The sequence below is a fragment of the Mauremys reevesii genome, linkage group 2, assembly GCF_016161935.1.
Source record: "Mauremys reevesii isolate NIE-2019 linkage group 2, ASM1616193v1, whole genome shotgun sequence".
In the NCBI taxonomy this organism is placed as follows: domain Eukaryota; kingdom Metazoa; phylum Chordata; order Testudines; family Geoemydidae; genus Mauremys; species Mauremys reevesii.
Window position 1 is genome coordinate 55,139,072 of NC_052624.1, and position 20,268 is coordinate 55,159,339.

The 20,268-nt window shown below is 39.5% G+C and overlaps 1 protein-coding gene across 6 annotated transcripts in view; it reads right to left on the reverse strand.

Moving 5' to 3' along the window:
* Positions 1-6,136: 6,136 nt before the first annotated feature.
* The window catches only part of CRPPA (CDP-L-ribitol pyrophosphorylase A), a 179,609-nt gene continuing 165,477 nt past the window's right edge, over positions 6,137-20,268 (reverse strand). For 4 of the 6 annotated variants that reach the window (XM_039524446.1, XM_039524441.1, XM_039524448.1 and 1 more), the window contains one exon: positions 6,137-6,250. Coding sequence is in view for 2 of the 6 variants with exons in the window: in XM_039524448.1 (XP_039380382.1) it covers positions 6,146-6,250 (105 nt within the window). In the remaining 4 variants the exon portion in view is untranslated. Of the gene's footprint in view, positions 6,251-20,074; positions 20,172-20,268 lie in introns of all 6 variants that reach the window. The other 2 variants (XR_005594041.1, XR_005594039.1) reach the window with 2 other exon arrangements.

Here is a 20,268-nt window from a genome sequence, read left to right on the forward strand (position 1 = left end):
AGCGAGGAGGAGGAGAAGACAAAAGAGGGGGAGAAGGGGAAAGAAATGTATCACACACCTCCTGGGTGCGGCGTTCTGTCCCCTCTAGTGGCCCGAAGACCACTTAGAGATTAATGAGTCTGCTCTACAGCCTTAGCTAAGTGCCATGTGCCTTTTAGCTCATGCAGTAGAGGCTCATGCATTTAGCTCTAGAGGTCCCAGGTTTGATCTCGCCTGCACTGACAGACCCTGGGAGCTGTGTGGGTTACAGAAAGATAAGATTCAAAATGTGACAGAGTTGAGATATGATGATATAAAATAGAAGGAAAGAGGAAGTACCATGAAAGAGGAAGAGATGAAGTGATGTGAAGAAGGAACAAGTAATTAAGAGAAATAAAATTAACTACCGGGAAACGGGAAACACACCTTCCACTGCTGCAGCCTGTGGCTCCATTGACCTAGATGCAAGTAACTAACCATAATCCCTCGCATATTAAGCTACTGTAAAAACTTGAAATGAATCAGCATCCAAAGAGCTTCTTCCCTGCCAGGGGCGGCTCTAGGGATTTTGCCGCCCCAAGCACGGCAGGCAGGCTGCCTCCAGCGGCGGGACCAGCGGACCCTCCGCAGGCAGGGTGCCTGCCACCCTCGCGGCACCGGCAGAGCGTCCCCCACGGCTTGCCGCCCCAAGCACGTGCTTGGCGTGCTGGGGCCTGGAGCCACCCCTGTTCCCTGCAGCTCCTGCCATCTGGAGGAGCTTTCCTATATCTCAGTCTTACTGCCTCTCGCTCATAGCGATTTGCCCCTATCTATGCCTCTTCATTTCTCTCTCCATCTGCTTTTGTCTTTTATTTTATTGCTTTTATTTCTCTCTGTAACAGTGTTATTTAACTCTGTGAAACATTCTGATACTGAGAGTATGTGACAGATGATATAACAGATACAATTGTGTTCTATGGTTTAATTCATGTGGGGGATAAATGCATCAAGGAATGCCATGCCTCCTCAGGCTGGTATATGTAATCAAACAGTCGACTCTGCCATAAACTTATTTGTGAGACAGGGACTCTAGAGTCAGCACTGGTACAGAAATTGCATTTTTCAGGCCTCAACTCAATTTACAAAAGTTATCATTATTAATTAACATTCATATTGTGGGAGTGTCTAGAAGCCAGCAGGGTTGAGGCCCTATTGTGCAAGGCCAAATCTAAAGTAAATCCCAGCCTCGAAGAGCTTACACTCTAAAGGACAGAACAAGGGGGCTGAGGTGGGAGTTGAGGACATGGGGTAATAAAAATAATAGTAAGTTACAAGCCTAAAGATGGAGTCACAGCTCCAATATTGTCCACACAGATATCCATGCACAAGAACCGTACTGACCACCTAGAAATCAGGTAGCTACACATCTAACTGGGCAATTGCAAGAGCAAGTTATTTTTTTTAAATAATAGAGCTACAATATGTCATAATTTGGACTTACCACGAGGTGCAAAAACCTGAGTGATCAAATGAATGGGCCAATAGTCAAGTTTTGTTTTGGGGTATCTCATTCCTGATCTATCTAGTTACTGCACCAAGACTGGTAGCTAAACAACAGATTTATAGTGGAGTCTTTTGCATCACAGCAAATATCAACATCTTAGCATTTCATAACTAATTACCCTAAGGGGGGCACTTAAATATTCAATTCTTTTTACAAGTCTCAGCATCTCTCCAAGTTTAAGTGAACAGTCAAAGAGTTAATTGTGGCTTTTGTAAGTGATTCTTGAGACAAACAAGAGGAAATGCCTTTGAATAGCATTCTTTCACTACCAAGTCATACAGAAAAACTTCTATTTAGTGAACCATGTATTTGAATTCCTGAGTTGGAAAGATCCCAATAACACATTATAAAAAAGTAAGATGGGGATTAGGGGTACTGATTTCCTTGTCAAAAGAAGCATAGAACAGTCAGGTAGGTGTCTTTAAAAGGATGAGCAAACAAAATCCCTCTGAACTGCTACATGAATCTCTGCAACAAATTTTGTTTCACAACCGTTTATCTCCTGCATTGGGCCAAATCCTGGCTCTACTGAATTTAGTGGAAGTTTTATCAATCAATTGAATTCATTTAAATTCACCCATTTAGATGTGTGTTCAATCCATCTAAATCCAGCGCTTCCATTTTTAATTCAAACAAAGTATTCTTAATCACAGATAAAATATGATGACATGAATTATTCAAATCACTTGTTTTAAAAACATAATTTTCAGTAAGAGGTGACATACAATAGGAGAGCACAAACTAGCAACGGGGAACCTCAAATGGTTTTTGAAGCTTCTGTTTGGATAAGCACCAAAAAGTCTATTTTCATGCGGATATAACGCTGAATGTGCCCAAACCTTAAAGGTTTTTGGATGCAGAGTTTTGTTGTTCAGTCCATTATAGTGAGAGGGTCAGCCGCAACCTTCATGGGTGAAATCCTGGTCCCCGAGGGCAAAATGGGAGTTTTGCATTGATTCAATAGGGCTAGAATTCCCCCTATCTGGATGTTTCTTTATTATGTTGCCTTCTGTGCTTTTTTATTCATGTAATTTTTTTCAGGGAAGCAACCAAATGTAATTTTCAAGCCAGATGGCCTGGAAATATAATGCAGATCAGGGTAGAATTTTTTCTACCAAATGACCTAGCAGACCTCAAGTTTTTACTTTATTTTCAATTGTGACAAGTAGGTTTGTTTCACTGTACAGATATATTACTATTATTCCGTCAACTTTGCAATCATTATAATGATTACTAGGGTCAGATTCTGAAACCCTTATTCACATTAAATAGCATTTTACCCAAGAAATATCATTGGTTATTACTTGAGGGGTAAGGTGAGTAGAAGTGGCTGAATTTGGTTAGTGTATTATCTCTGTCTAGATATTCAAAGCAATGTGGGTTGCGACTGATTCACTAGTTAAACTCAAACAGCATGTGTACATATGCCAAACTATTTGTGAGCTGCTGTGTGTAGATAAAAAACAATCAACCAGTTTCTTAATTTCACCATACCTATTTATTCGTACTTTAGATATTAACATTCATGAAAAAGGCACCACTTAGATTTTTTGTTTCATTCATTCCTACAGAGCTTACTATTTTACCGTCTGTCTCAATAGCTTTGCTTTTGTAATTTTTACTTTCTCCATGCTAGTTTACTGGCTGTTTATGGATTGTTTAAAGAGAAACACAGCAATAATATAGTAATTGCGCATCAGGGAAACCTGTTATTTTATCCTGCATTTCAATTTAAATAAACATTAAATCTATACTGAGAACCTGAAACTTAATTTACATTGTTTATTTTCTTTTCAAGTGCTGCTCCCAAGTTTATTGCATGAGAAATTTTCAACTGTATCAAACCCTGTTTAAATTAAATAATTAGGTAAAAATTACAACTGAATAAAAGTGAAAGTGACATAATTGACAATTTTATAAGTCGTCAGTTTGCTTACTACAGTGCTTGAATTTAAGCACAGTAGCTGTAATTACTGTACATGTAAAACATAAAGGACTTTTTCTTTGCTTGCTTGTTAGTCCTGGGGAAACACATCATATATTTTGTGTTAGAGCCTTTCTACATATTATAGTGAAGAAGCAGCAAAATAAGAAGACACTAGTAATTTAGGTGTTTGCAATCCAACTAATAACTTATATCACATCTTTTGCAAGCCTGAGAGATGAATTACTGCATCAAACTCAATCTATTAGTGTCAGATAAAAGTGAATTTGAAAAGCTTATTCATAAGTGAATGCTAATAATGTAAGTTCTCGAGTTTCTCATTTGTCTAACTAAACTGCATAAGTATTCTATAGCCATATATGGTGCTAACACAAATGGATTTGTTGTACAGATTTGTACAGATTTGTTGTATGGTATAATGTCAAAGAAGGACAAATGATTCATATGTGATAATTATAGAGAGAGTTTATACTGACTGCATGAGAAGCATATAGCTCTTTTATACAGGTTTCTGTATCGAAAGAAAATGTCTGCTCTGGATGAAAAACAGGCAGTCATAACTATTTGTTGTACCTTGTAATGGAGGAAAATTTGGATCAACATCAATTTCTTAGCAGGATTTTAAAGCAGAGACATGTGTAGTTCATCCGGTGTCTCAGAGTACTCATTCGCAGAGCAAACCCACAGTAAATTCAGATTATTATAAGACCTTATCTAATGCAACAGATGAGATCTTCTGGAGCACCTAAGCCTCAGAAGACTGTGCTTGGGCCTTCACATTAGGCCAATCTTCTCTTGCACCAGGTTTATTGCAAGGGCAAAATAAACCCACCATCAACCCATGCTCCGTGGCCAGGACTGCACGTATAGCAAGTGAGCAGAAAGTATGCAGATTTTACCTGCTGAGACATGAAGATTGTATTTAACATTCACCTTCGCCATGCAAGACTGCATCCTCTTCTCGACCAAACCTTCTCCCACTCACAGGGGGCCATGCAGACAGTTGAATTTATTACAGCCTTAAGACTGCAGTAAGCTCTTTACTTGGCACTGCTGGGACTCCGCAGGGAGAGAGGAGGAAGGGTAGTAGGCAGGGATTGTTTTATTTTTTGTAAACAATTGTGTTGGCTATCTCTCAATGGGCTGTTGCGCTGGGGAAGGGAGACATCCAACAGTCAATGATGGGTGTTTTGAGGGCTCTTTTTTATCAAAATTGGGGGCCCCCTTCTTCACAGGTTGTGAGGTTTGCTTAATACAGAAGGGGAGATCACCACACTTCCCACCTGAATGCCATTGAGGCAGGGAAATCTTTGATGCAATGGGGTCTCCTGTCTCCTTTTTCTGGCTGAGACCCTTGAAAAAAATTCCCCGTATGCCTGTAAGTCAAGGAACAATCTTCCCCCTTGTATGACCTCAGAGGTGCAGGGCAATTCTCCAGCATTATGCCAAGGCCCAATTGCCTTGCTGACAGACTTCATCCCTGGGAAGATTGCAGTGACAGGTCAGCAGCAAAATGCATTGCATGGCTGATTTCAAGGGGAAATTTCCCCTGGAATAGGAGCCATCTCTAAGCTCAGAGGTGGTGGGAGGTTCGTGGGAGCACATGTGGGGCAGCCACTTATGTGCTGAATATTTCACAAAGTTCTTGTTCCAATTACAAGGAAGTCAACAAGAGTTCCTAAGAATGTAATCTAACCTATTCACAAATTAGGGAAACACAGTACCAAAAAAACATGAAGACTGCAGAGGGTTATATATTTATGCTGCCAGAAGCAGTAGAGAAATGTACATTTTAAGCTAGTGGAACACTTGAAAATATTCAACACAGATAAGTGAAAACTTATTCTACCCTCCTCCCTAAGCCACCTTCATTTAAATGTCAAAACACCCTCCATGCATTAGCAGTTATAATATTCCAGATGATGGTGTAACAAACACATATATCAAACAGAAAATCAGAGTGACACAAAAACTGAAGAGGCAGCTCAATTACTTAAGAAGAGAGTCTTTCTTCTGTCTTTTTTCTCCACTACCATCAGAATTGATAACCTTTCAAACTTTAAAAAGAATTATTTCCCACCACAATGAATTCCTAATTCTGCACCCCCAGGATAGGCTATTACATCTCATATGGTATGTTCAAATGTATTTTTTAAATTTAATCTTCATTCTCTGGGGAATGAGGACCAGATCCTGAAAACACTACCAGGATACTTTCATTAAAGTCAAAGGGACTATGCCTTGTATTAAAATCTAAACCCAATAGTAAATGCAGGATCAATCCCGCAATCATTTTCATGTAAAGAGCACCCTTTGTCCTTTAATATCATATATGTTATCTGGTTGAAAAGAAATTTGTGCTTAGAACAAGTGTTTTGGACATGAAAGGACAAAATAGCACCATTCAGTTGTAGTTTTTGAAATGATTAGTACCTCACATATAATGCCTCAATATAAACACTTCAAAGTATAATACCTGGTGCACCTCACAGCACCTTCTATTTCATTTCCACTTGCATCTCAACACAAGGTCAGACTTACATTTTATGCCGATAAAAGATTCTAATAGCAAACGTTGTAAGTCTAGTGATTTTGTCACAGAGTAAAATGTTTCAAGAACACTGGTAAACACATGATGAAAAAGAAATACTTCTGATAGCTACAAATGATTTAGTAATTCATGCAACCAACAGCTGGCCAATCAGCTCTGGGTTTCTGTCCTTTATTAATGCAGAGATAATGGCAGCAGCAGAATTTATTGTCTCCTGAAGCTTTGGATCATCCTGAAAGAAAAAGGAATGGCCTGTGAGCAATTAAGAAAAAAGTTAATCGCACTTAACACCCATTTTAAAATATGCACAATCAGCTTATGACTTCTGACACAAATTCAAAATGTGTTGCATTTACTAGTACAAAAACCTTCCAAAAATGTTGATTGTTTATAAAAGAAAATGTCGTACTAAAGTCAGTTCTCCAATCTATACCTTAAAAAAAATCTGTAGACAGAAATAGAATGTAAACAAACGGTAATGCAATGCATCTTAATTGTTTCAGATTAATGGCATGAGATTGTCTCAATTAAGAGATGATCCAAAATGAAACCTTGTTTCCAGACCCCCTCTTCCCAACTTCTGTTTGAAAACTGAACATAACTACAAATTCTGTACACAGCTTCCCAATAGGCAGAAGCAAAACCCAGAATCCTAATACCCTCACACTTTTGGATCCAAACTTAGGTTTAAATTAAACAATGCATTTAAGCACATACTTAACTTTAAGCATATGCTTACATCCAGTCCTATTCAGCAAAGCACTTAAACATGTGACTTCAATGAGATTTAAACATTGGGACCTTAGTGATTTGAGTCTATCTTTGTTCAATCAAAGAAGTTAATTTGTTCTTGGTAGGCAAGTATAAAGGCCAAAAAAGGATGGTACAACATAACTGGCACTCTAGTACAATATGAAGTGCCTTAACAGGAGGTGGAGATCAGTTTTTCAAAGGGAAAACTTTCAGTCTGGCTTCCAAGTGTTCCTAATTATATGCAGATAAAAAGCCTAATCTGTATGGGCAATTAGTATCTCCACCTGCACACTGATTAGATGTCAATAGATGTAGCCGGCAGGAAGTCATTGGTGGGAGTGATATGCGCGCAGCCAAGACCAGCCCTAGACCAAATGGTGCCCTAGGCAAGGAGCATGTTCAGCACCACCCTTCCATTTATTAAACTTTTGAATACCTTATTTTTATTGTATTTGTAGCCCATTTCATGACTTTGATTCATGATTTGCATGTATGATTTATGCATACAAGACGATAAATTTGCATGCTAGAATCTGTAAATCTGTATTTATTCATGCCTCATATGCCATGCAAATTAAAAAAACCTGTTTCCTCTAAGCGTGTAGAAACTTTTTAGTTTTAAGAATATCTGAAATGTACCAACATCAAAAAATTGAACCAACATTGAGTGGACCAGTATTAAATAGTGTTACAGAAGTGAAAACAGACAGTGAGAGCAAAAGTCTATGTTCTGCAGTCTTAGAAAGTCAAACATTACATGCAAAGTATGGCAAAAGTAGTAAAAATATTTCTTTTATATTGTTTCGTAGATAGGGGTTCAGTAGATATCTCTGGCATTAAATATGTCCTTTATTAATCGCTACTTACACTCTTCAAGCAAGTCCTAAAACACAAAAATACTCTCACAATTACACAGCAAGGAGAAATGCAGAATGAGTATACAAGTATAGGAGTTAGAAGTTAAAAGTAAAAGGCCTTGAAGTCTAACTGGGAGTGAAAGGAAAATGGATATTGGGCAGGGGGGGAGGGGAGAAGCTCACTGTCTTATGCTCATTTTTGAGAAAATGATGAGAACCAGGGCAGAGAGGGAAGTTGGAAGAACTGGAAGAGAGGGTTTAAAGAGAGGACTGAAGTTAGAGAAGGGGTGCTGGGGGTTGTAGTTTTAAGTAGGGTTGTCAAGTGATTTAAAAAATTAATCATGATTAATTGCAGTGTTAAAGATGTTTTCTACATTTTCAGATATATTGATTTCAATTACCACACAAAATACAACGTTTACAGTGCTCACTTTATATCATTATTTTTATTACAAATATTTGCACAGTAAAAAAACAAAAGAAATAGTATTTTTCAATTCAACTAATACAAATAAAGTAGTGCAATCTCTTTATCATAAAAGCTGAACTTACACATGTAGAATTATGTACAAAAAAAATAACCACTCAAAAATAAAACAATGTAAAACATTAGAGCCTACACGTCCACTTAGTCCTACTTCTTGTTCAGCCAACTGCTAAAACAAGTTTGTTTACATTTGCAGGAGATAATGTTGCCTACTTCTTGTTTACAATGTCACCTGAAAGTGACAACAGGTGTTCTCATGGCACTGCTGTAGCCAGCGAAGCAAGATATTTACGTGCCAGATTCACTAAAATTCATATATCAGAGGGCAGCCGTGTTAGTCTGGATCTGTAAAAAGCTGCATCTGACGAAGTGGGTATTCACCCACGAAAGCTTATGCTCCAATACATCTGTTAGTCTATAAAGTGCCACAGGACTCTTTATTGCTTTTTACTAAAATTCATATGTCCCTTCATGCTTCAACCACCATTCCATGCGTCCATGCCGATGATGGGTTCTGCTTGATAACGATCCAAAGCAGTGAAGCCAGATGCATGGTCATTTTCATCATCTGAGTCAGATGCTACCAGCAGAATGTTGATTTTCTTTTTTGGTGGTTGAGGTTCTGTAGTTTCCGTATCAGAGTGTTGCTCTTTTAAGACTTCTGAAAGCATGCTCCAAAGCTCATCCCTCTCAGATTTTGGAAGGCACTTAAGATTCTTACACCTTGGATGGAGTGTTGTAGCTATCTTTAGAAATCTCATATTGGTACCTTCTTTGCATTTTGTCAAATCCGCAGTGAAAGTGTTCTTAAAATGAACAACATGTGCTGGGTCATCATCCGAGACTGCTGTAACATGAAATATATCACAGAATGCAGGAAACATGCAATTCTCCCCCAAGAAGTTCTCTCACAAATTTAATTAACACATTTTTTTAACAAGTGTCATCAGCATGGAAGCACATCCTCTGGAATGGTGGCTGACACATGAAGGGGCATATGAACGTTTAGCATATCTGGCACGTAAATACCTTGCAATGCCAGCTATAAAAGTGCCATGCAAATACCTGTTCTCACTTTCAGGTGACATTGTAAATAAGAAGCGGGCAGCATTATGTCTTGTAAATGTACACAAACTTGTTTGTCTTAGCGATTGGCTGAACAAGAAGTGGGACTGAGTGGACTTGTAGGCTCTAAAGTTTTACATTGTTTTGTTTTTTTAGTGCAGTTTATGTAACAAAAACAATCTACATTTGTAAGTTACACTTTCACAATAAAGAGCTTGCACGACAGTACTTGTATGAGGTGAACTGAAAAATGCTATTTCTTTTGTTTATCATTTTTACATTGCAAATATTTGTAATAAAAATAATAATATGAAATGAGCACTGTACACTTTGTATTCTGTTTTGCAACTGAAATCAATATATTTGAAAATGTAGAAAAATATCCAAAATATTTAATTAATTTCAATTGGTATTATACTGTTTAACAGTGAGATTAAAAGTTCAATCATTTTTTAAAATCGTGATTAATTTTTTGAGTTAATCATGTGAGATAACTGCGATTAATCAACAGCCCTAGTTTTAAGATGATAAGGGAATAAAGCAGAGCTATTCTGTTGCACATTGGCTCATCCCAGGTAAGTCACTTTATCTGCTGCTTATCTGAGATGCACAGTTTACACATGAGCCTTTAGTCATTAGTTTGGAAATATGAATAATTGGGTCAGACTAGAAATTTGCCCTAAAATTACATTTTTGAAAACAGTTGTTGTGTATATAGAGAAAATATGGTAATCCCTTTTTTTATTTTATTTTTGATACCTAGCAGGGTTAGTCAATGTTATTTATTAGTAGTCTGCAAAATTCTCTGAGTTAAAAATAACAATCACAGCCATTGAGAACACAGATGTTTAATGTTCACTTTACAGGTTAAATCCTGTACTTCTTATTCAGACAAAACTCCCAATTAGCACAGGGGAGTTCTGGGTAAACAAGAAGTGCAGAATTGGCCTCCTGGGGCCTGATTCTCCATTGTCTTTCATCTTGTGTAGAAATTTACACACTTAGGCAAAGTAGGTGTCAGAAGATGCCATTCTGTTTTTTGCCCACTTTGCACAGGTGTAAATGACGACACAAGGTGCAACGGATGGGGAATCAGGCCCATAGGGCCATACAAACATTTTAATTGTTTTCCAGATTTAGTAACACACTTCTTGAAATTCAGCAGGAACAACCTCCGGTCTCCACTTTGTTTAATTTGTGGTTCACAATTACAGACATTACGTTTTCTAAATGGGCTTCTAGCCATATCTGAAGTTGGCCAAAGTTGTATACTCTTTTTTTTTTTTTAAAAGGAGAAAAAAAATACACCTGGCCAGGAATGCTCTTAATGTTTCTCCTAATAAATCTTTCCACATCCTCTGTTGGTTACTGAATTCTATACACATTCCTTTGTTGTAATAAATTATTTCAGTTTTTGAACATGAAAGGAAGCAAGAGAGGAAAATTTAGCTTCCACTATTTTAAAGCAAGGGACTTAAAGTGACATTGTGAGGTCCAATTTGACTGAAAAAATAGTTTTAATAAAAGCTTTTACCAAACCTACAGCCGACTGAAAGATTTTTCTGATTATTTTAAAATTCCATGGGAAAGATTTGAAAAAGGAAATCCTCTGGGGTATTTGCAACCCACTCACTGAAGCAGTGTGGTGTGTAGAGGAAGCTGAAACAAGAACCTAATTAGAAACTGAGGAGTCTATTCTTCTTTGTGTAGAAGGAAAGAACTACAAAACCTAAACAGCATAAATAATTAAAAGTAATATTGATTTTTAAAATTCTTTCACTCTTAATAACCTAAACTGTAACACAATTAAGGAAATCAGTTGGTTCCTTTTTAATACGTTTAGCCTAACAATTTCCTTTTAAAATCAATCTTTGAGAACTATTGGAACATTTGAGCTGCCATTCCCGTTCAGACCATTATTCCATCCAGTCTGGTATCCTGTCTTTGACCATGACCAGCAGCAGATGTATTATAAGAATATGTAATACTCAGTGATAAGTCTGGGTATATTCTAATATTAACTTGTTTTATTTACACACCTATACCAGTTCTAGAATGAGATGGTAAAAGCATGCAGGATAATACCTTCTTTCAGGAATTTCAGACCGACACTCATGCCTGGTTCCCAGGGAGAAACTCTGCCTCAAGCATAGACTCTAATCAGAGCTCAAGGCAGACAAACTCTCCTGCTGTTTGCACAGTTCCCACTTTCCTAAAGCTGTCTCTATACAGAAACTCAAATAGTTCAAAACTAACAACACAGTATGCTTTTCCAAAAGTCAAAACTAGCTTGCACACAAAGAATCAGTACTGTGGTATCTGACTGTCTTGGTATCTCCAGGAATAATCCTTTCTATTGCTCTTCCCTGGGCCTTTTCTATTTCTGCTATAACTTTTTTATAGTTACAGTGGTTAACTTTTTGGTAGCCAACCCTGAATATGGTATTCATAACACTGACTTGTGGAACCATAGGACTGGAAGGGACCTCGAGAGGTCATCTAGTCCAGTCCCCTGCACTTATGGCAGGACTGTTATCAAGACCAAACACGACAGGTGTTTGTCTAGCCTGCTCTTAAAAATCTTCAATGATGGAGAGTCCACAACCTCGCTAGGTAATTTATTCCAGTGTTTAACCATGGCACAAAATAGGATGTAAGAACAAAACACTCAATAGAGATCTTGTATGCAGCCCTCAATAGTTATCTCACATTATTGCCCACCCACTGTTCAGTTCAGTACATTTAGAGGATAAAATGTACTACTCATTCAATGCTTATAGATTAAGCAAGACTAGTTCTTTTACTTAACAAAAGTCTTCAAAGTCTGATTCATAGGCAGAAATACCTTTATGAATTAATACGATTAACTTTCTACTCACAGTGGCAGATTAGTCACTGGGCCAACGGGGCCTGTGCCCAGGGGCCCCAGACGACTGGGGTCCCCCCCGGAAAAGATCTGCCACCACTGGAAGGCTGGAGCCCCAGCCGCCAGGGCAAAGGAAGCCCCCATGCCCTGACTCTGCTCTGTGGCAGCAGCTGCCAGATGGGAGAAGCCCTCACCCAGTGGTCCCTGAGCCCGTCCCCAGCAGAAGCTATGAGACAGGGACCCCATCCCTGGCAGAAGCTGCGGGGCGGCAGGGCAAGGCCCTCCCCTCAATGGCCCCCGACCCCATCCTCGGCAGACGCCACAGGGTGGCAGGGAAAACTCCCATGCCCCACCCACTCTCTGGCAGAAGCGCCAGGCAGGCAGGGTGGGAGAAACCCTAGTACCCCAACCCTGGTTCCCTGCAGAACCGCAGGGAGTGGCAGAGGAAGCCTCAGCACCCAGACGCCTGTGCAGCACTGGGACTGGAGGAGCTTTCACTCCCCACTGCAGCCTCAGGGCTGTGGCGTGGGGACAGAGCTTCTCCGGTCCTGGGGCTGCAGTGAACGGGGGGAGGGGGGCAGGCAGAAAGGAGCAGAAGGGGTTGCGGAGCTGCAGTGGGAGAGAGAACCTGGGTGGAACAGGGTCAGCCCCAGGGAAAGGGCAGAAAGGGGCTGTGGGTACAGCCGCAGGCAGAAGGGGCAAAATGGGGGCAGGGCTGCATTTGGAAGGGGTGGGGAAGGGCCCTCACTTGTGCAGGTCCAGGGCCCCAGGGAAACCTTAATCTGCTTCTGTCCTACTCATTTCATCTGGTTGATTTAAGCGAGTCTCTTGTAAAAACCCTTTTCTTGGCCCTTAATAAAAGGATTTGTTTATTGTTGAAATAACTACATTTATATACCAAGAACAAAACTTTTATCACTTTATTTTTTAGTACATTGAAAAAGAAAGAATCATAGAATATCAGGTTTGGAAGGGACCTCAGGAGGTCATCTAGTCTAACCCCCTGCTCAAAGCAGGACCAATGCCCAGACAGATTTTTGCTCTGGATCCCTTGGGGGCCCCCTCAAGGACTGAACTCACAACCCTGGATTTAACAGGCCAATGCTCAAACTACTGAGCTATCCCTGCCTCCCTCCCTTAAAACATTGCCAACTTTATAAATCATAAATCCATATCACAAAACTTTGATTCCAAAATAATATCCACTTTCTGTACATTGTTAAATAGTGAAAAATTCCAAACACAGTACTATCATATAATGATTGTCATTCACATTCATAATGTACATGATGTAGAGTTGTTAGGTTTAAGAGATTTCCAGTCTACAGATGAGGCTGATAAGGGATACAGCAGCAGAGTTAAAAGTAGTGTTTGGAATGTGCAATGAGATATTTCACCCCTGTGCATTTATTTAAGAACTGAGAGGATATTATAAAATGTATTGACATTCTCTTAACTGTTTATTCCCATACTTTAACATGTTTAGGACTTTTTTTTTTAACTGGAATTGATTTACCTTTTTTTTTTTTTTTACTGCTTGATATATATGGTAATATTGAGATGAAATATATGTATATTCGTTCATTAGCCCGTTCATTTATAAGCTGACCCCCCAAAATGGATAGGTAAAAATAGCAAAAATTGTATGACCCTTTCATAAGCCAACCCTCTATTTCAGGGGTTGGAAAACTTTGGCTCCCGGACAATAAGGGTAAGCCGCTGACGGGTTGGCATGTTTTGTTTACCTGGAGCATTCACAGCCATGGAGCCCCTCAGCTCCCAGTGGACGCGGTATCCTGTTCCCAGCCAATGGGAGCTGCAGGAAGTGGCGCCACTTCCCGCAGCTCCCATTGGGTGGGAACGGCGAACCGCGGCCACAGGGAGCTGAGGGGCTCCATGCCTGTGAGTGCTCCAGGTAAACGAAATGACAATGTATTAGATATTCAATTCAATGATTCCATAGAGTTTAAAATCATCAAATTTTGGTGTAGACCATTTATAATATAATATTCGGCTTATGAACGAGTATATATGGTAACTAGCTAATTTAAAGCATAGCGTGAGAAATGTATCTGACACCCATAAACCTGGACTAAGCCTGCTATTCCCAGTGAAAAATATCTGTGCAGGTATCCTCCCTGTCTTTCAATATGACAGGGGTTCTTAAATTTCATTGCATCACGACCCCCTTTGGACAACAAAGTTACTACATGATCTCAGGAGGGGAGGGGGCTGCAGCCCAAGCCCCGCTGCTCTGAGTGTGAGGGGGAGGGGGCCGCAGCCGAGCCCCTCCGCTCTAAGTGGGGGGGAGGGGCCCGCAGCCCGAGCCCTGCTGCACTGAGTGGGGGAGGAGGGGGCCGCAGCCCGAGCCCTGCCGCACTGAGTGGGGGAGGAGGGGGCCGCAGCCCGAGCCCTGCTGCACTGAGTGGGGGAGGAGCTCGGGCTTTGGCTTCAGCTCTGGGTCCCAGTAAGTCTAATGCCGGCCCTGGAGAGACGATTAAAATGGGGTCACAACTCGCTCTGGAGTCCCGACCCACAGTCTGAGACCCACTGATCTAATCTGATGGCCTATCTCCCCTTAAGATGCTTCCATGCTACATTTTTATTCATGCCACTTGCCAAAGGACCTACTGAGCAATGACATTTCAGACATAATACCAATGCAATTGTTTACCTCAGTAAGAAGATATTTAAGCAGCTAATTTAGAGAGAAAATAAAATTTTTACTGAACATCTTTAGTTTTCCTTTCAAATAATACACAACAAATTAATGTAGCATTTGGGTTCAAATATAAAGTACAATAGGGTAGGATCAGAACACAAATAGTACACAGGCGACAGACTGCAGGCAATGAACTTTCGGTCCAATCGAGTACTTTTTCACTTCCACACTAACATTAGATCATTATTCATTATATCATAACTTGATACTTATTCTTACACGAACTACAGTGCATACAGGTATTGTCTGTCATGAGTAACTGGCAAGCCATCAACTTTTGAACTTACTGACTGTTTACAAAGTAGCAGAAAATAAAACTAAGCAGGACAATAATTCCATTTATTGATTCTTGGAAGCTTCTAGGGTAGATGGTAATACAAGAGAAAATATTGTTCAACCCCAAAGCTTCAATACTGCTTATCCTGGCAAGGTCTATGTGACTTCCCTGCCCTCATTCTTTTCATGTCTCTCTAGTTTTTGTAAAAGCGTTGTTATAGTAATTACTTTTTTAAAAGTTCTATGGCAAACAAAACAAAACAAAACACACCTTCCACAACAACAACAACAAAGGAGTGTCTTGTAAAGTACAGTTTCCTAACGCCCGCTCTTTGTGGTTCAGGCAGAGAATGAGAGTCAGGAGGGTTTGGTGCTTTCATTCCCCATTTACTATCCTCAGCTCTACTACGCACATGGCTTCACCAACTGTGCTAGCAGTCATACCAGGAGCTACCATCCATTCCTCTTCCTGTGTTCAATAAAGTGACCTTATGCTTGAATTGGCAGCCAATTCTCCCACTTGTATGTGACTAGTACAAAAGTATTGTCAAAAATCAGTTGTTTACAGACGTGTTTGTTTAATAAAAGTGGAAGAATATTGTATACAGTATATGTGAGGAGTCTGTGGGGTGGATTCTTATTGCCTACTAAAGGTGGTGTATTATTAATTATTGTTTTTTAAAAGTGTTATGGTAGTGTATACAGGCTGCATCCAAAATCAGGGTCCCACAGTGCTAGGCACTCTGAAACCATATTGTAAGCTTTTTAGGAGCAAGGACTGTTTTTTATTATCAAAACAGACACGATGAGAGTTGAAGAAAAAAAAAGTATAAATCTGAGGCACAGCAGAGTCCCTTTCTTCTCCCCATGAGGTATGAATGTTACCTCAACAGTGCTGCAAATCTTTAAAATCTGAGCCTGGGACAAAGCCTATAGAAATTAATGAGTCTTTCCACTGACTTCAGTGGGCTTTGGATCAGGCCCATAGGCACTGACAAATTCACATGGGATTTCAATGCAGGTCTCCCACAGAGTAGTGCATAGTAGTGTTTCCTTCTGCAAAACTTCTGTTGACTGATGGACTGCGTTAGTCTGTAAATGATTTCAATTGCTGGGATGTTATGTTTTGTGGGAGGCCAGAAATGCCTCGCAGACCCACCTCACACATGCATTCAGAGAAACCTGCTACTCATTCCTGGCCTCTCACTACACATAAACACCCCAGTCATCCAAATCATTTACAGACTGCTATAGTACAACTGGCCCCATTAGAAGCCTGAGTTACTGTATGGCTCATGTAAGGAAGTTCCTGACACATGGAGCTAGCAGCACAGTGAAATCTGCTTAACACAATCCTAGGCAGTTTCCCTTTATAGGTAAAACCATGTGTAAAGTACATCAGAGATCAGCATTACTTGATGACTGTAGCTCTCCCTACTAGACAGACAGAGAGAGCCAGCAGAACACAGGAAGGAGAAAGTGGGAAGAAGTGGGGAAAGAGAGAGATTACCAGAGAAAGAAGAAAAGATAGAGGCAACAGAAGTGTTCTAATATTGTTTTACTCAGACAGTTTTTAAAAAAAAAGTGAACAAAACTTACGTTTTGGTACCCAAGTAGACTTCCATATAATAAAACACCCCCCGTCCCTTCCTGATAAGCAATCTAAGGAGATTTGGGAGATATCAAGGGGGGAGTTATTTTATTTTAAAAAATCCTGGGAATGAGAGAGAGAAATATTCCTACTTCCTACTTATTTTCTAGTGGCCAGGATGATACTGACTCCCAATCTCACACTATTTAAAATCTATTGGGGATCTTTTCTAGATAACCAAACTAGCCAGTCTGTTTTCTAATACATGATTTAATTTCATATTCATCATCTTTCAGCTTGTTCTAAACAATTATTTCTGCTACTGAGTGAGAACACAGAGATGCTATTATGGCAGTCAAATACACCCTATAGTAACAACAGACTAATATACAAGGAGGGAACAGACATATATGAACTCACACTTCTTAAGCAGTTACCGTTCCTAGATTCTACAGGAGAAGGGACCATTGTGATCATCTAGTCTGACCTCTTGTACAACACAGGCCATAGCACGTCCCCAAAATAATTCCTGGAGCAGATCCAATCAGAATTTAAAAATTGTCAGTAAGGGAGAATCCACCACTACCTTTGGTAAATTGTTCCAATGGTTAATTACTCTCACAGTTAAACATTTGAGACTTATTTCCAGTCTGAATTTATCTAGTTTCAACTTTCAGCCATCGGGTCATATTATACCTTTCTCTGCTAGGCTGAAGAGCCCATTATTGAATATTTGTTCCCATGTAGGTACTATAGGCTGAAATTAAGTCACCCCTTAACCGTCTCTTTGTTAAGCTAAATAGATTGAGCTCCTTCAGTCTATCACTATAAGGCATGTTTTCTAGTACTTTAATGATTCTCATGGCTTTTCTCTGAACCTTTCCAATTTTCCAATACCCTTCTTGAATTGTGGGCACCAAAACTGAACACAGTATTCCAGCAGCAATCACAACAGTCATAAAACCTTCATACTTTAACAGTAAAACAATCTCTCTAGTCCTATTCAAGATTTCTGTTTATGTATCCCAGATCCCATTAGCTCTTTGGCCACAGCTCACTTTGGGAGCTCATGTTTAGCTGATTATCCACCACAAGCCCCAAATCTTTTTTTCATTTACATTTAGCCATATTAAAATGCATATTGTTCATTTTTGCACAGTATACCAAGCAATCCAGATTGCCCTAAATCAGTGAACTGTCCTTTTCATTATTTACCACTCCTCCAATTTTTGTATCATCTGCACAAAATCAGTGATGGTTTATATTTTCTTCCAGGTCATTGATAAAAATATTAAATAGAGTAGGGCCAAGAACCAATCCTTGCAGAACCCCACTGAAAACAGACCTGCTAGATGATGATTCCCCGTTTACAGTTACATATGAGACTATCAATTAAGCTAGTTTTTAATCCATTTAATGTGTGCCATGTTAACTTTATATCGGTCTAGATTTTTAATCCGAATGTTGTGTAGTATCCAGTCAAATGCATTCCAGATGTCTAAGTATATTACATCAACACTATTACCTTGTAAGAATAATCAATCTCTTGTTCGTATATCTACTGTAGAAGGATCCTTATAAAGACTTGTAATTAGGAAATGCTATACAAATAGAAACATTTAATTTTTAGACCAATTTGTAAGAAAACCATAACTTGCAGAATCCGTGCAAAATGCCAAAATATGAAACAGTGGTCTTCTAATATAAATAGAGCAGAACTGTACTTGGGAGTCAGGGTCATAATGCAGGAGGGTACCTAAATAAAGGAGGTCAGACTAGATGATCACAATGGTCCCTTCTGGCCTTATAATCTGTGAATGAAAAGGCATTTTCAGGTTATGGTGATTATAACAGAAAAATTATATAAATTGTAGCAATTTTGAATACATCAGTCTGATTTTTCACTTTTATTTTTGTACAAACACTCAACATGTGGTTGTTCTGTTGTCAGTTTAAAAAAAATGACTATAATAGAGTGCACACACCTAGAATCAAGTTGTTAAAACAAAAAAGTACAGACTATGAAATACTTTAGTTGTTGTGGATAATAGACTCTGGCATATAAAAGTAAAAGCTCTGTTTTATACTGAAAACGTATGGACATTTGTTTTGTGATCTTAACATTATTAGCAGTATGAAGAAACACTGAGCAACATTTAATTATTATTGTACCAAAATGGAAAGATCTTTGCTGAGAGTGAGCAATGCATAAGAATCTCCTGTGGGGCACTGAAAAATAGTGCAGAGGAAATGTTAGCATTTTTTCCATTCCCTCAGCCTAATGCAAACTTCTTTGGTTTCCTGAATGTACTGATTTCATAAAGAATAATCTAAATGTTAAAACAGAACACCTTCCCCTCTAAAAATAGAAAAGAAAAGAAGGCTACAAAACTTGTATACATTTTAATTTACTTATTTTTAATTAGTTGTTAAAATCTGCATTAAATACAACTCCTGTCGGCTGTAAGTAATTTGAAATACTAGCATAAGGTTGCGGTAATTACTTAATTGATTAGAAACATTCCTCTTGATTATAGGTAATTTGTTTAAGATGGTTCACAGGAAATGCTGTACGGTATGTAACAAAACAAAATGAAAAAGTCTCCTCTGGGGAGAATAATAAACTGAACACAAGAGACTCTGAGGGGCAAACCACACGTGAGTGCATCCTCTGGGCTATTGTTTATGTTGCCCTTTGCTGTGGTGCTCAATCGTTTTGGGCAACAATACCAGGTTAGTAGATTAGAGGCCAGATTCCAATCTTGCATCCGAAGAAGTGGGTATTCACCCACGAAAGCTCATGCTGCAAAACGTCTGTTAGTCTATAAGGCGCCACAGGATTCTTTGTTGCTTTTACAGATCCAGACTAACACGGCTACCCCTCTGATACATTCCAATCTCAGTTACCCAGTGTAAACTAAAGTAACTACATTGCCATCAACAGAGTTACTCTAGTATTACACTGGTATAACTGAGAAAGGGCCTAACCCCAAGTCTTCAATTACACGCACATGCTTGCTGCACACTACACTATGTGCTCTAATTTCCTGTGGTGTCGATTGCTCTCTCATGATGTCAAGATCAAGGTTTGGAGCAGCCCAAGGTTTACTGTGTGCTTGTGTGCAGAAAACAATGAGATGTGGGCAGTAGCAGGCACAGTATATACTACACTGCAGCTGGAAGCAAGCCTTCCAGCACGGGTGGACAGACTTGTGCCAGTGATGCTTAAGCTAGCGAGCTAAAAATAGAGGTAGATATTGCAGCTTGAGCTATCAAGCCCACCTGACCTTTGAGTCTGAGCTCGGGTGGCTACCCTGAACCTCCACTGGAGCCGCAATGTCCACACTTCCTTTTATTCAAGTGGAGCTAGTGTGAGTTTGTCTATCAGGGCTGGGAGGTTCACTCCCGGCTGCAGTATAGAAATACCACAGAGACTCACCGTTAAGGGTTTGGTGCCGCAAAATGCCCTAGACAGATAGTTTCAGTGGGAGTTGAGTGCCCTAAGCACAGTTCTCTGCACTTTGCAGCATCAGGCCCTAATGTAAAAAGGGACAGGCTAGTGAACAAGTCATAAAACCTTCATACTTTAATTGTATTTTGAAGTCAATGGCGCTACTTTGACTTACGCCAACC